The sequence below is a fragment of the Acromyrmex echinatior genome, chromosome 16, assembly GCF_024713525.1.
Source record: "Acromyrmex echinatior isolate Ae372 chromosome 16, ASM2471352v2, whole genome shotgun sequence".
Classification (NCBI taxonomy): domain Eukaryota; kingdom Metazoa; phylum Arthropoda; class Insecta; order Hymenoptera; family Formicidae; genus Acromyrmex; species Acromyrmex echinatior.
Genome location: NC_141867.1, coordinates 8,088,515 through 8,105,478, shown reverse-complemented (window position 1 = coordinate 8,105,478; position 16,964 = coordinate 8,088,515). Strand labels below are relative to the sequence as shown.

The 16,964-nt window shown below is 38.1% G+C and overlaps 1 protein-coding gene and 1 long non-coding RNA gene across 2 annotated transcripts; one reads left to right on the top strand and one right to left on the bottom strand.

Annotated features, from left to right (window-relative positions):
- Nucleotides 1-4,962: 4,962 nt before the first annotated feature.
- Nucleotides 4,963-16,840, bottom strand: LOC105143971 (uncharacterized). Its single transcript, XM_087414612.1, has 4 exons — nt 16,600-16,840; nt 15,572-15,940; nt 7,094-7,327; nt 4,963-6,425 (listed from the first exon to the last, which is right to left on the bottom strand). Exons 1-4 carry the CDS (start codon nt 16,769-16,771, stop codon nt 6,058-6,060), a joined length of 1,143 nt encoding a protein of 380 aa, XP_087270738.1. The 5' UTR covers nt 16,772-16,840; the 3' UTR covers nt 4,963-6,057.
- LOC147907121 (uncharacterized) lies at nt 7,272-12,293 on the top strand. Its single transcript, XR_015547766.1, has 3 exons — nt 7,272-7,368; nt 8,075-8,404; nt 8,481-12,293. It is a non-coding gene; the product is annotated as an uncharacterized LOC147907121 (long non-coding RNA).
- Nucleotides 16,841-16,964: the final 124 nt, after the last annotated feature.

Here is a 16,964-nt window from a genome sequence, read left to right as displayed (position 1 = left end):
TTTGATTTCTTTACGGTGTGATTACGGCCTTCGAGATACCCGTTTTCACTTGTACATGTTCACTTCGCTATCATAGCAATATCATTATCGTAAAAAGAATGGGAGACGATCTCCAGTTCTAACATTCCAACGTTCTTTCCGGTTCGGGTGCTATCGAGGAGATAACGATCTCGCGTTACAAATGATCGGGTCTGTCCCAGAGGAACGATTCGGATCAGCGAACGTAGGACACGCTCTGTGTCCTATTCGCTCGTGTCCCGTCGAGCATTCCCTCGAGTGAGCCGTAAAAGCGTATCGATGCGGAGCAACGCAAATAAAACCATATCGTATCCTGTATGGCTCACCGGGTATATGGCGGAGCGGCTTAAGTGATTGCTTCTCTTCATTAGAGCTTCAGGCTCGCCTCTCTTCCTCTCGCGAAGTCGAAGTTGAGGGACAGGTGTGGTAATGGCCCGTATCCGAGCTCTCGCTTAACCCATCCCCTACGACCGTCAGTCGATTTAGCCCTCCTCCCACCCTCGCGAGCCATCCTCTACCCCCCCTTGGAACTATTACGCGAATTGATTCCGCATCGGATCTGCCTGGAGGGGTGGAAACTCGCGTTTAGCTCCTCGTTTCTCCACTCTTTCGCTCTTTCTCTTTCTACTTTATCGCTCTTCTCTTTTCTTATCGCCGGCGCGTGACCATCCCTCGGTCCATTTGCGTGCATCTCACCCCGTCGTAAAGGCGCGAATTGCATTCCCCGGATTATCGGCTTCCATCGGGGCTTGAACGACGCTCGTGGTATCGGTAAGGGTACGTGGCTGGTCGTACGCAAGTCGATTAATTCAATAGGAACGGTGAAGTTCTTAGCGTATAAGTGGATGATACGTTTAGGATTGGTCTTTCGATCAAAACGACTGGAAAGAACGATTAAGATTATTTAACATAACGAGAAATAAAATGGGAAATTCATTGATTATTGAATAAATTTGAAACGCAAGCGAGATTGATTACCTTATAGGATAAAATAATTCCACGATCTTTGTAATGCTATAAAGCTGGATCTTCCAAATTACGTTTTTAATTTATATGATATTCTTCGAATAAAAATTCCACTGTATCCAGGCAGTATAATCTCTTTAGAAAGCAATGTAAACGGCATCCTGATGTGCAATCAATTGTTACGCGGTCTGTTTAACTTAACGTGTTTCGGGATGTTAGAGAAGAAGGATCAACTGGCGCCGATCGAACTGGTAATTCCTCTCGTGAGATAAACAGCATCTAGCAGCGAGTCTACGATATCGCGATTTATAAGGTAGCTGGTCGATGTATACGCCGCCACGCGAATCGCATTAAATAATAATGCCAGTGATTGCTGTTGGGTGCCCGCCGAGGCAAACTGCAAGCTACAAGAACGGTAAGAAGGGTGTGGCGAGGGGTAGAACGACGGCGGAACGGAGAAGACGTTGCCTTTACACCCCCGCCAGATATATCATCGCCTGGCAGTTATGTGTGTCATGAATTTTAGATTATCCTTGGATTAGATTAAGGCACGCGGGGGTCGGAAGAGCAAGCAGCCCCTTGGCCCGCCAGTCAGTGCGCGGGGCTGAATTATTTCCAAATCTCGCGCAGCATCCGTCCCGCCCATCCCCTCGATCACGCCGTCGGAATTGCAGGATTGATCTGTTGCCGCGAATTTTTCACCAATGGCCAAGCGTTAATCAATTTTCCTGGCGATACTCTTCGAGCTAAACAATAAAGTAATTTAATATTAAAAAAATACGTAATGAAGTCCTGCTTGAAGAAAATTTTAATTTTAGGGTTGTTAAAAAAAGTTACTTTCTCGTTACTCTACCGTTACTTTTTATGGTAAACAATTTGACAAAACAATGATGTTGCAATTTTTTATGATAGTAACGCTAACAAACTAATCATTAAAGTTGTGCTAAGATGGAAAAATTATTTAAAGAAATAACTTATCACGCATTATTTACTAAAAAAAAACTGAAAGTAACGAGTAACGAAATAGTAATGAAATAGTAACTTCAAAATTTCGTTACTCGTTACTGGAAATTATAACTTAATTACCCCCCGTTACTGTTACTCACTAGGAAAGGTAATTACATACAATAAAAAAGGGAAAAAGTAACTTCGTTACTTTTTTATGTAACTTATACAATCCTGATTTTAATTGTGAAGAATATTTATTACAGGAAAGAGATAATTCATGTTTTAAATGAATTACTATATTGAAAATTTTTCAATTCAAAAAAGAGTATTAAAAATTACCTAATCTTGATCTTTGAAAAATTTTTTTAGATCATCTTTATTACTTACTTTTTTAAATAATACTATTGCTGTTATAATTTTTTACGTCTCCGATTTTGTGCAATCTCAAGAAATCTCAACGGCTCCGCGCGTTTCTCGATTATTCCCCGTTTCATCCCTTCTGAGGGGACGAGAGGGTGGAGATAATTGATGATGGTAGCTGGTTTTCGTGGGACATTATATCGCAGTTACGAGTTTCCATCCCCCACTCGCGCGCTACGAATGCGCAATGTGCGAACAACAGGATCTCGCTATATAGTAGGGAGAATACCTCGGGGGTGGTTCCCACCCCTTGCTGGCCCCACGTGACCCCAGCCAGACAAACGACGGCCAATTTACGAGCAATAGGAAAAACTTCTTAAAACTCGGATTAAAATGAGCGAAGGGAGAAAAGAGAGGAGCATCCCTCGGCGCCCTCCGAATTATTTCAGGGAGGATTTTATTTTATTTCGGAAAACGTCACTGGAGGTGGAAGGGCGAATACAGCCCTTGGCCCTGGCCTTGTGCTTTTATTATTATCTCCCTGTCTGTAAATGAGGTGGAGCATCATTATTTTTATCGTTATGCGAATGTAATTGCTGCAAATTATTCTTACTATTTTCATTTGTTGCTATAATGGCAACGTCAGTGATCATCGATGATGATAATAATAACTCGATTAGATCCTTCTCTATATTGCTCCGCATAAAATACTTGAAAACCTAAAAAATCAAATATATTTAAATAAATAAGAAAAATTATTAAAATTATAAATCTTCTAGTATAAAAATGTTTTCGATAAGACTTATATATAGTTAAAACTTATATAGTTAAAACTTAACTAAAATATAAAAATCAGATACGCATCCTTTCTAACATGGTGAGGATTTTTGCTGATTATTTTACAAAAACTAACAAGAAAAAAAAGATACATTTTCGTTATAGGGACAGAGCAATAGAATTTAACATGTATCGTTAAATTAATTACGAGCTCAATCGGTATGTTTATCGATTAATGACTTATATATATATATAAACAAATCGTTAGGGAATGAAAATAACTCGTTAACGAAGTTACAGTTACAAGTTACTTTTTTTTTATAACTGTAATGGTATCGTAGTTAGATTTTTTTGGTAACGATAATGAATTTTACAGTTACTTTTATTGTTACTTTGCACACAATTGGACACAAGCCATTCATAGCTTGAGATTAGAAAACCTTTAGGCATCCAATTGTAACTGATGGTCGTTGATTTTAAAAAAGTTAAAATTATCGAAAAAATAAAAGCTTTCTCAAATAACGAGTTACTTTTAAAAATTATAACTACTAACAGTAACTTGTTACTTTTTCTACTAACGAATAACTGTAACTTGTTACTTTTAAAAAGTAACTTTTCATTTCCTGCAAATCGCCTTAATCGATTTCACTCTTCAATAGCGAGATGATTTACAATACAAGTGACATCAGTCTCACACATTTCTTCCTCTAACAGATTATTATACAGAATGTCTCTAAATATATTCAATTTTAATATGTACATGCAGTACGTAATAAGTTATACTTTAAATATCACTTTATAATTGAATTAATTTCTAATCCAATAAAAATTTGCTATATATTAGAAGATTTACATCGTAAAAAATCCAAGTTAGTTTATGAGACCGTAAGTCACTGTTGCAGAATCAATCTTGCGGTCGTAAAGCGACCAAATTATGGCTTTTCTTTTTTATATACAATGCCTATAAAAAGGCAATTCAACATATATGGGTCGTATACATTGAAGCGGTTTCTGTACGCGTTCTTTTTAATTAAAGTCACTAATCAAATCATGGCCACGCGACGTTGCTTCGACCTATCGACACACGCGGATAGGACGATAACGACGCCCCGGGGATGGCCGGAATAAATCCGTGTTAACGCGATTACAACCCTCCTCCGAGATGCATGACTGATTTATCCAGGAAAATGCACTGGAAGACGTTTCATCGCGATTTGATATAGTGAATAAGCTTCAGCAACGTGTTCCCGATACGGTAAACACTAATATATCCCCGTGCTACGTGTGATGGCAATAATACCGAGATTCCTCTTTCGCTTAGCGTATTTGGACTCGAGACGATATCGTAAAAGTCCCTTATATTTTCTCGCTAATGAATAGATGAGAAACCAGACTCGCGATTTACGTGGAGATAAGTCGGACGAATTACCGGATTCGAGGAACGTGCGACTTTCGGAGCACCTCATCCTCCTTTCTGAGGGCAAGGGGTTCTAGGACTATAACGGCGCCCTGGGGACAACCGGGGTAACGCGATTACGCGGCGCAGCACTGGCACAGCACAGCCACCGTTCGAGCGGTTCGCCCTGCTTGATTTATCCGCGTAGCCGCGCGTTATTGCATTAGCGCCCCGACGGCGATGCTGTCCGCCGTCCCCCGCTCGCTCGCTGGCGACGAACGCGAGAAATCGTCCGGCGTCCGTCCACCCGCCCGTGAATCATCTACGAAAGTTATGTCTTGCAAGCCGCTGCCAGGACGCGGCGATCTATAATTCTCACCCGCGGTTGGTCAGCGATCCTGGCGCGTCCTGGAGTTTCCCGTATTCCCTTGCGAAGTAATATTGCTGGTAAGAAATGTTGTGACCGAAATCTACTCTTGGAAACGACGTACGGTTCCTTTTACATGGATGGTCAGTAATCTTGGCACTTTCTGAATTCCATCGTAGATTATCCTCAGAAATTGCTTTTGCAACGTATAATAAATCTATTTTTAGAGATGACATAAGAGTCTTTTTATTCTGTTGATGAGTAATCTCGATGCATCTTGTTTTCTTGAATTTCCTTATTGATAAAATTCGTATTTGATAACAAAATATATTTTAGAAAATATTCTATGATTTTCTTCATATAATGTTATCAAAGAACTGAACATACCTTGACATTTTCTGAATTCCTACGTTGACAAATATGACATTTCGACAAACGTTCCGTTTAAACATGTCTTCACATGCATGAGCATACACAAAGCTACAATAATTTCCGCTCCGAACGAATGCCCGCTAACTTGAGATGAGAACTGGTTCAAGAATTGGTGACGATAGACTTTACATTAATGTGTCGTCTTCTTAATCGTTGCTGATTAAACTTCGCGGTTTTACATCACAGTTCTTCGACACAGAATAATCGAGATACAAGCGAGACTCTCGATTCTGTATACATTATATATGTTACACGTTTCCCATCGTCCTTCCGCAATTTAGTTTATATACATTGAGTGTCCTTTGTACTTCTCAGACTCTTCGGCACGTCGCGGATGAAGAGATGCACGTGTTTCGTTTTTATATTCTATACGCGAGCAAGTTTTCTGCACAAAACAATGACACGTGCAACCTGTAATTTTAATCGTGTACAAATAACTGCAATGTTTTTACTCTCAAAATAATGTAAAAAAAATAAAATAATTAAAATTTCTTAAATTTGAACTAAAGTTTTTATTTTAAAAAAATATAGGTCTAAATTTTATAGAATTTTAAACAACGACAAGTGAGTGAATACTTTGACATAAGATATAATGTACCTTTCCTATGGTATCGAAAATTGAAATCACCATGATCATGTCGGTCTATCAATCTTTCTTTCGCATTGCTCTAAGTTACATTTCGATGAAAATACAGATCTTTTTCGAACCTGAGTATACTCACCGTCACGACAACTCGCACTTCTTCATCCCCGTCAAGTCCCTCTTCGTCCAAGACGTACCACACCGCGAACCTTACGCGGGCCTATCAAGCCCTAAGGCCTCCTGGTGCCGTCTCGCTTTCAGCCTAAGGTCTGCAATGCTGCTATTCTTCGAGCGAGCTGCCGCAGCGGCCAACGATGCAGCCAGGCTCAGCGGATGAGGAGGATGACCAGCCGATGGTGCCGGGGGTGGCGGTGGCGGTGGTGGTGGCAGACAGAAGAGGCCCCCGGCTGCCGCGTAGTGCAGCACCGCTGGATCAAAAGCTGATCCTACTGTGACATTTGTGGTTCCCTGCATCGGCGATGGATGTAATCTGAGGGCTGGTAGGTAAGGTGCAACTCGACATGGCTCCAATGTCGTCGGCGGACTTCGCGGTGCCAGTACCATACTTCCGGCGACGCCTGTAAAAAAATGTAATTAGAACTACCAATCGAATATTAATCCTAGAATACTATCGCTGTTGATGTAGTATTGCTATTGACAGGGTTGTATAAGTTATGTAAAAAATTAATGAAGTTACCTTTTTGGTTACTATTTTTTACGTAATTATCTTTCCTAATGAGTAACAGTAATAGTAATTAAGTTACAATTTCTAGTAACGAATAACGAAATTTGAAAGGTACTATTTTATTTATTTATTACTCATTACTTTTAGTTTTTTCAGTGAGTAATTCAAACGCATAATAATGATAATACATTACTTTTCAAAATGATTTTTCCAGCTTTAGCATTTAGTTAGTTAGTGTTATCGTCATAAAAAATTGCAAAGTCATTATCAAATTGTTTATTATAAAAAATACTGAGAAGTAGAAGAACACAGTAACGAGAAAATAACTTTTAACAACCCTGGCTATTGATATGTAAATTTTACAAAGAAATACACTACTCTTAATTAATGTAATACAAGTTTTTTACACTTCATACTTTTAATGACAAAATATTTCTGACTTTTATAAATAAAAAAGTCTATAATTATTTATAACTTAAAGGCAAGAGAAAAATAAGCACATTATATCTAGGAAGAATTAAACGTGTTATATCCACTGTAGAGTTTGCGACAGCACGTTACCTTTGTGTAACTGGCTTTCATGTTTACGACACTTGGCACGTCGATTCTGGAACCAGACTTGTACCCGCGCTTCACTAAGACCGAGCCGCTGGCTCAGCTCTTCCCTCATAAACGCGTCCGGATAATGCGTCTCATCGAAGAGCCTCTCGAGTTCAGCCAATTGCTCAATGGTGAAGTTCGTCCGTGATCTCCTCTGCTTGCCGTTGCCGCTTCCATTGCTCCGACAGCTGGATCCTACAAATTAATTATTGCTCGAGCAAATGAAAAAACGTTAGGTAAATACATTAAAAGATAATTATATGATTCTCGAATATATTTGTGTTCCATTATAAGAAGTATATATAATATATCATTACGCGATGTGAAAAGATGAATTTTCTGTTATTGTTAAAGAGGTCTCGCGCTATTTCCTAGTCAATAGACAGTTATTCATAATAAAACATTTTAAAATAATGAAATAAAAAGATTACTAACAATATCTTATGCAGTGATACATAATTATTAATTAATTGTTATGTTAATTTTATTACGTTGCTAAATATTTTCAAAATAACAAAATAAAAGTTGTAAGATGCTCACGCTTTGATGTATACGCATCGTTCATTTGACATATATTCTAGCTTTTTTCACTGAAGAATATAAATTTCTTGTAAACTGGTACGGTCAATTTAAATGAAACTTTACGAGAACAAACTTAAGTGTTTACTTTATAATTATAACGATTTTTAAATTGCTGTCTTATACGCAAGTGTCTCAATTTAAAAGAGAATAACTACAGTATAAGATTATATCTTTAACTTGATAATGTAAAATTCGGTAAATTTAGAATTAAATATCTTCAAAATGCTACGGTAAAAGTCAATGAAATTTTTTCTAGATATTATTGATATTATTAACTTTTATATTACATGTATATTATATACTTATTTTATATTTCATCAAACGCGAAAATCTTCTTAAGGAATGCTTTCGACAAAACAGAAACCTGAATGCTGTGAGTCATCGCCGGAGATGTGCAGCGAGTAACGGGGAAGTTTTCGTCGCGCGATGATTAATTCACAGGGACAAATGCGAGCCGCGAGCCAGAACGACCAAGCCGGGGCGACCGATGCTACTGAATTGATCTTCGTGAATCGTTCACGGGCCATTTCTTCCAGTCTAGGTGCCATCAACATATATCTCGCCACCTTATGAGAATCTTATTCAAATCGAGATACCGACATCTCTAATTAGATGACATTAGACAAGCGTATCCCGCGCGAGGGAAAACCCTCGACAGTTATACCCTCAACATGTCGAAGAACTGTAAAAGTAAGCATAATCCAGTCCGCGTAACTCAGTGTGTATCAATGTGTATAACCGCTGTATTAAGTTTGTTCCCGCACAGATTGCGGGATCGCATCGAGGACGCATCTTCACGCGGAAGATTCCATCGGACAGATGCAGAAAGGCGAAGGAGGAGGGTGATTAAGGTGAGATGGTACGAGTTTGCCCTCCCTCGTCTAGTGAAGAGAGTAGGGATGACTAACGACCCGGTATAAGACTGCGTAGCTCACCACTTTGCTAAATTATATAAATCACATCCCCTTCGTCAAGGGCTCTTACGCGAGACACTTAATCCACCTCTGTCCCTCCCACTCTTCTTCGTCATGAGCCCCTTTCGAGTTTCCGCGCCTCCTTCTCGTCGGCAACACCTCGAAAAGCCGTAGTACCGTAGTTACTTTACATTAAGCGACCATTAATTAAATCGTATAGCCGTTAATTATCCGAGCGTCTCTCTAACTCGCGGCGATGCTTGTGGCCGCTCTATACGACGCGCCAAGAAAGTTTTTCGCTTTGGACCATCTTTTCGTTCATCCTTCAAGATAATTATCTCTTCCTCTTCTTTTTCATGACATTTACACTTTTATAATATTAACGATTTTCACAAAATTAAGAATTATAAACTGAATCAAATTATTGTATCAAAATTTAATTTATTAATAATAAAAATAAAATTAACGGAACAAGAGAAGCAAGAAGTGATCTGTAAATTCCTTTCAGAATAGTAATCTTATTTTTTAATAAGATTACTATTCTGTAGTTCTTAATCATTTATATATTGGGGAAAAAGTTTCTTCATATTTTTTAATTCCAAATTGTACATACAATATTTTCATCAGAAATAAACGAAATTTAAATTTAAAGAAAGGGTTTTAAAGCTTGAAATCTCTACTTTCGAAAGGTTACTGTATTTTTTGAGTTTCTGTGAGTTTGGTAATTTTTACATTTAAAAAACTGTGAGTTAAAAAAGATGAAAAATTTTCTTTTCATTTTGGGAGTCTCTCATGTGTCCAACAAAAATTTATGAAAATTTTTGACTCCCTATCGTGAAAACTTGAAGCTTTCCCTACAAAATCACTTTTTTTTTATGTTCCTATAATTTTTTATTCCTGAGTTATTCGTGAGTTAAATAAAGGAGCATTCTGACTTCGACTGCTCATAACTCAACCGATAAAAATTATCATATCGCAATTTATAAAAAACAGATTCTTAAAGCTGAAACTTCTTGCTTCTCCTGTTTTTCATTAATTTTATTTTTATTATTAATAAATTAAATTTTGATACAAAATTTGATTCAGCTTATAATTCTCAATTTTATAATGAATGATATAATTGTAACGAAAATTTCGCAACAAATGAAAAACTTTTGCAAAAAAAATGTTTTAAAATACAAAGAAACTTTTTCCCCGACCTAATATTATATTAATCATGCCTACAGGATTAAGAACATTTTAAGAAATCAGATTATTAATAATAATCTAACTTTTTTTCCCTCATTAGCAAAAGAAATTCAAATATAATAATTTATTATTAACGAAAGAAATTCAAATATAATAAATTACTATATTTGAATTTCTTTCGCTAATGAGGGAAAATGTATGAAACGCAAATGAGAGTCGAGGAGCCGGTAAATTGCGTTTTTATCGTGGAATATTCTGTGGTGTCGCTTTCCACCGGGTAATAGAACGACCGTGCGATTTATCCGGAAACGGAGGCAAAAAACGAGACCCACTATCTGCAGTCTACGTGCGTTTGCACGCCGGCGCGATCGCCATGCGGCATTGCGTACGGCGTACGGCGCTTTAATCAATTAGCGCATATCCGCGTAATCCAATCTGAGCCCTAGGCAGGGTGTGCGGCCCGCATCCATATGTACAGCGGTGGTTTAAAACCACCTCCCTCTTGCTCGCCAAAATAACTCGCGCGGTTTTCAACGCCCCTCGTCCGCGCATTGTTAGCATAACCCATGGCGCAACACATACGCGCGTTGTCGCAGTCATTAACTCGAACGTGCCAGCCGTTTATTCCCGTATGTACCGTAGATACCAGGGGCGAGAATCGGCATCGTTTCGAATTTACAGTTAGCCTTCTCATTTTTCATAACCACTTACTTTCTGAAAAGAGAATAATGAATTAGTGTCACAATAATTACTCTTATAATTTTGTTTTTATTATTTATTTGTTGTAATTTAGTAAATTATGCAATTCTCCCAAGTCTTTCTGCGTTTACTATTAGAGGAAAGCCCCCTGTTATGAGATAGGCGCCTAATATGAGATAGTAGCGTTTTTGCTAAACTAATAAACGTTATCTATTGGTTCCACCATGAATTTATTGCTCTTGGATTGAAAACTATTTAGTAGAAAATTCATTATTGAATCATATCTGTAGTCATTGTAAAAAAGATTTTAGAATTTGGATGTCTTCAAGTTTCATTGAGATGAGCCTTTAAATCTTGTTTATTATTTAATTAAATAAATATTTGGCAATAAATTCTTCATGTAGTGATAGAGTAAGGTCATACTAATAGAAAAATACGGAATATATTGAATTGTTTAATTACAGAAGTTAAATTTGATGATCGTAAAACCACAAGGCGTGAAAATCATAATATGAGATATCCAGGATATTTCTAATATGAAATAATCCATGTTCCTATGTTATAGGAAAATCTTTGCTAAAAAGTAAATGTTATTGTACAATAATAAAAAGGACAACCTAATGAACGTCGAGTGTCTATTTCTGCAATGCTTAATTCCAACTGCCTGAAGACGAGTTCTGAGTATAATCTATCGCATGCTTATTTTTCACGCACGCTGGCAGTGTTTGTTTGCATTTTAGAAACATGAAATAAAGTTTTGGAATTGCAATACTGATATACTTTGCGTTTTACTATCGATTTCTCAGAGCATCTCATATTAAGAGCACAATTTTTTGATTTGCTCACTTTTTACATTTCTTTAATTTAAAAAAAATGGAATTTGAATTAAATTTTATATAATTATCTTAAAGCTTATTAAACTCCCTTCAAAATGACCTATTATTTTCTTAAATTCTGCCCTTCTAGCATTTATCCAAAATGAACTCGGTATCTCATAATAGGGGCCTTTTCTCTAAATATCATTTACGCGAGTGAAATAAGTTTGTTAAAATATTTTAGAGACAACTCACTTTTTCCTTCTGATAAAATTAAATAAAGAAAAAAATGAGACGAGAGGCTGTCACAATACTAAAACGTACTGATTATTGACGTCAATATCGCGAGACAATTGAAATTCTGGGATTTCATATTATTTTCCAAGTCCTATAACACGTTTCTCTAAATCCCGATTTGGTGAAACTACCTGAGTATATCCCAAATGTCTCGATCCGAGGTGCAAAATCGTAGTTGCTGAACGTTATCCGATACTTCGTAGAGATCGAGACGGCGAGAGGGATTCTGCGGGACGAACGGGGGAGCAGATAACCGAACCCTGCTACTGGAAAACCCAAAGCAATCACACTTGGACGCGAGGGGTCACTAATTCAATTACTAAGAGCGCTGCCCTCTTGGCCTGATCCAGTTAAGCCACCCCCGAAGAGCTACCCCCGGACCGACCACCTTAGCTATACTATTTTTCTCCCTCTAAAACGAGTCGAGATATCACGGCCATTAGACGTATAAAAGCGTCGTCGTATCCCACACAGTCGCTACATATGGCACATGGTCCCATAAATACGCAAGAAGCACAAGGGGAGCTTAAGACATGCAATCACTTATTGCTTAATGAAGCAAAGTGCCTCCTACGGTTAGACGTTTAACCCTTTGTCGCATAATTCTTTCCAAATCTCAGTATAATCGCGGACACCATTTCACTGCCTAAAAAGAAAAAAAAGAAATTTTTTTTGTAACGGTTTTATCTAGACTTCATTAAACTTAAATATTTAACCGCAGCTGAGAACATGTGTATCGTTTTTTCCAAATAAGTCTTTATTTTGATGCTTTCACCATTTTACTTGCATGAATAAATGCAAATAATAAAATTGTCGAAAGCTACAATTTATTATTTTTGTATCGCGACTTATCGCTAGTCCAGCGAGAAGTTCGAACGTAAATATGAAGGGAGCTCTTTCTCTTTCTCATTTTTCCTAAAGTAGCGGCTGTACACCCTCCGCTATCATACTTTAGGAAACTCACGCCCCAAGTACCATAAATATACGTACGAGTGCACGAGCCTTTGACCAGCGGTCAAGCACCAACACTTACAGCAATCGTGGAAAAACACGCGCGACTGAAGACCGATGGGTGCGCACGCCACGCTAAATCGTCAGGAGAAGCGAAATGTGCTTTGGAGTATCGTATCACTGGAAGTGCTCGTTTTTGAAAAGCTGCAAGGCTGATGGTATCATCTATAGGACTTGAGAAAGTATCCATGAAGCCTTCACATGTTTCACATCAACTAAAAATATTCCATCAGTATTAGAAAAAAATGATAATGAATGTACAAACTGATAAATTCCATAATTGACTTAATGTTCAATTATTCAATGTTAGAGTTATTATAATTTTGTGAAACCTCGCATTTTTTATCTACTTATCAGAATCGACATCAGTGAATGAAGTAAACGCACAGACATGAATTCTAATGAGTTTTATCCAGATTGAAAATCTCGCTACATTTTCTCCATCTTCATCAATCTAAATTTACTAAATTTTTAAGCTATTAAAAATGATCATCTTCAATTAACAGTACTGTAATAAATATCAATTGTTACTAAAAGTGATTTCAATTTAATCTTTGCACGTTGAACGTATATGAGTTATATGACGATTTAATTAATGTAGAGTAAGAGGATCGTACAGAGGCGATCAGCACTCGCAAGGTACATTAATATTTATTGCTTTACGCCTTTTCCGGTACACCGGATGTCCCCCGGTCGTTCCCCCGGAGGTTCCTGGGCGAATATTTACGGTTTTACTTTCGCGGCCGCGATGGCTGCCGGCCGGGTAGATTGCTTTTTGATTTGCGCTTAATCGGAAAAAGTTATGGGCCCTCGAGAGATAGGCGAGCTGCAGCAGCAGCAGCAGCAGCACCAGCCACCGCTTCTCGTCGCTTCCCCCGTTTGAGGGGCGTACACACAACTAACGCGGCGGGCCGCATATTAAACCATAAATTCATGGCGCCGCGTTCAGCCCGCTCGGCTCGCCGAGTTATCGTGCAGGGAAGCGTGCGTGGCGCGTTACTTCAACGCCGCACGCTTTTTATAACGCGATCGCCGTCGATTCGATCCTCCGTTCTCCGCTTGTTCGTTCGCTCGTTTCCACTCGCTCTGTCTCATTACTCGCATTTGGATTAATTATCCCATGGTCAATTACTGCAAAATGAATTTATAGAATTTAACAAATTCATTTGGAAACAATAAGATTAGAAACAAGACTGTTTATGTTAAATACATTACTTTAAATACGAAGCATCACTACGGTCTGAATGTTAAGATGTTGATCTATTATATCTATTATATTCCTATAAATGAATTAATTTCAGAAATGATAATTGGTTACGCAATCAATTTGAAATATTAATAATAATAATAGTGACTGTAATAGTTTATTACAGTTTTTTAAGATTAAATTTGGGAAATTTAGGGGGATTATTAATATTTCAGATTAATGGCGTTGAAAGTCTGACAATCATATCGGCAATTTCTGAAATTAATTCATTTATATGAATATATATAATAGTTCAACATCTTAACATTCAGATCGTATTTGTATTTAAAGTAATCATTTGGAAATGTTTGAGATAGAATATAATATTCGTAAAAGCGAGGCAAATGAATGTTACCTCATCAGACGGAAATTGAATATTTCTCTACTGTGAGATATAAATTATAAAGATTTTAATAGAAGAAATGTCAAAATATTATAATATCAGAAAGTTGATTCCGGAGTTTCAAATAAGAGACAACGGGAATTTTTAACCTTTTGCAGGAAATAAGTATCGTGATTTTTTTTAAAGAAAAATTGTTCACATAAAAAATCACTTACAATCAATGTCATAAAGTTTCAAACGTCAGAACATGATAATATGATCCGAGAATAATCCTCGTGATTCTTATGAGAGCGGTTTACTTTTGTTAGAGGAACTTTCCGTTTGTCTAAAAGAGAACGGCGAGGAATCGATGTAATTTCATCTTTCAATGCTCGGCAGAGCGAGAGTTTTATCGAAGATGACTCGGCTCGTGAGCGAAATCACCGATCGGGTCGCCGATCGTTACATTGCGAACGGTCAGCTATTCCCAATCACTTGTGAGCTTTATTGGACGACGGCCTGAATTATAAACGAAGATCGAATCCCTCCGGTGCTGCGACTTCGATGCCGCCACTAGGAGGTTCCTGACCTTCCCGCACTCGTTCGCACGGCAATCGCAAACGGGCCAGCCATAAGAAACGTCGATCAATCGAAATCAAAAGTGACAACCTAGCTCGCACGTTGAGTCAGGGCAGGCATAAAATGGGACGAAAGTCTGGGAACGGATTTTAGGATTTGTGAATTAGAAGATTTAATTAAACAATTCTGAATACGATAGATAAAAATATTTCTACTTCATATCTATGGTAGAATGTTTTGTTATGCAAATGTAATCATGTTTCACACATTACGGTCGTTAATTAAAATTAACAATTTTATACATTTTTCTTGTGCATTTTTAGTTTCATTAATGCAATTATTATACTTCCAAATGTTATTTTGCGAAAAAAGAAATTGCAAGTTATTTATAATTCACAAAGACAAAACTTGCTTTTCATTCATTAGAAAATAAAAAAAATTATTCAAGAATTAAAGTTCTTAATTTACTATCTCGAGTTCTGATAATAATTTGTTTATCTCAATTATAATTTTTGAAAAACTCATTTTAATTTAATTTCTACAAGTAATCTTTTTATGCATTTACTCTTTCGTAATTTAATTAATAATTTTCATTTCTAATAATTTAATTATTATTTAATTAAGTATTAATTACGAACTCCAGTGAATAATCATCTTATTCCATTCAAGACTATCAGGACAAGTCATAAAATTTTAGTATCATCTTTGGAAAAATAGACTCCATTATTTTACATACAACGCACAGAAATTAGTATAGAATTACTATTCTTTCACTATTATGCTCACCTTTAACAGAATCCTCTTGTCCACTCGACCTTGTAATCTGCGAGGACACTTTGACCTGATCGTTGGAGGATACGAGAGTTTTGCCATCACTAGAGTTTTGACTTTTTAATTCAACGCAATTTTCCGGGCTGGGTGATCGGTCCCTCGATATAGGCGGTGGCGAGGGGGTGCATCCAAGCAGTTTGCGAACCGATAGCTTCAGCTCGGGTGTCTTTAGGGGTGGCAAGTTCTCCGCGGTGTCCCGAATGTCCTTGATCTTGGCCGTGACGGAGAGATCCTCCGGTTGCAATCGACCTTCTGGCGACGGCGGTTCTTCGATGCTTCCGCTCGTCTCGATGACGCTACTTGTAGTCTCTTGCGCCGCTTCATCTAAACAAGATTTCTCTTGTATTCATCTGTCGCGCGGGACCATCTTGATCGCGAAGTATTAAGAACGCGATAAAGACGTCAGCGATTAGGTCGATTCGTAAGTGAATTTAGCAGTAACAAGCATTCACAGACTTCTAAAATATAATTTCTGTCATCACAATGAGTTAATAAAAAAAAAAATAAATAAATTCTATATTAAAAAATGGATGTAAAGGATTTGGTACTTCCAGCATCCACAATTAATTTTTTCTAATCCACATTAATACACAAATTATATAAAATAGTCCAAATAATCATGCAGACTGTTGTTAATTCAAGGAATACACCAGAATACAATTTAACATAACTCTCACTATAAATTTCTTCTTAATGAATTCCGAATCGATATAAACCTTGCTTAATCACTAACAATCTGCAACACAAACACATACGAATCGACCTGACTCGCGTAGCAAATTTCATTCGACTCAGCACATTTTTTTATGCTCGGCATCACGATTTATATTGAGATCTATCATTGAGATCCCATAGAAAAGAATGCGTGCACTGCATCGATCAACGCGATTTTGATCGCGCGATTTTGATCAGTTTTCGATCAACTCAGCACCTAAAGACTTAGTATAATATCACGATGCATCGGAAAAGATGATAACACATACGGCGGTCAACATCATCCGCGACATGATCACCGATGAGATGCGCGACACTGAGCGTGATCCTGCCGCCGGCGGCCGCTCTGCAGCCGGCGGCAGCCTCGACGCTCGTCGCAGCCGCCACCGCGGCCGCCGCGTTGTCGAAGCTCTTGGAGACGAACTGGGCGAGCTGCTCCATCCTCACGGTTATCGGGGCAACTCTCGCGCGCGACGTCGCGCCTCGGCACCGACGGCACTCGCCGCCGCCGTCGCCGTCGCCGTTGCGAGAGAGCCGTCGCCGGGGAGATACGTCGACGGGAGGCACATCCCGACGTCGACGTCCCGACGCCACGCGTCCTTCAGGACGCCATTCGGCCGCCGGCCAATCCGCA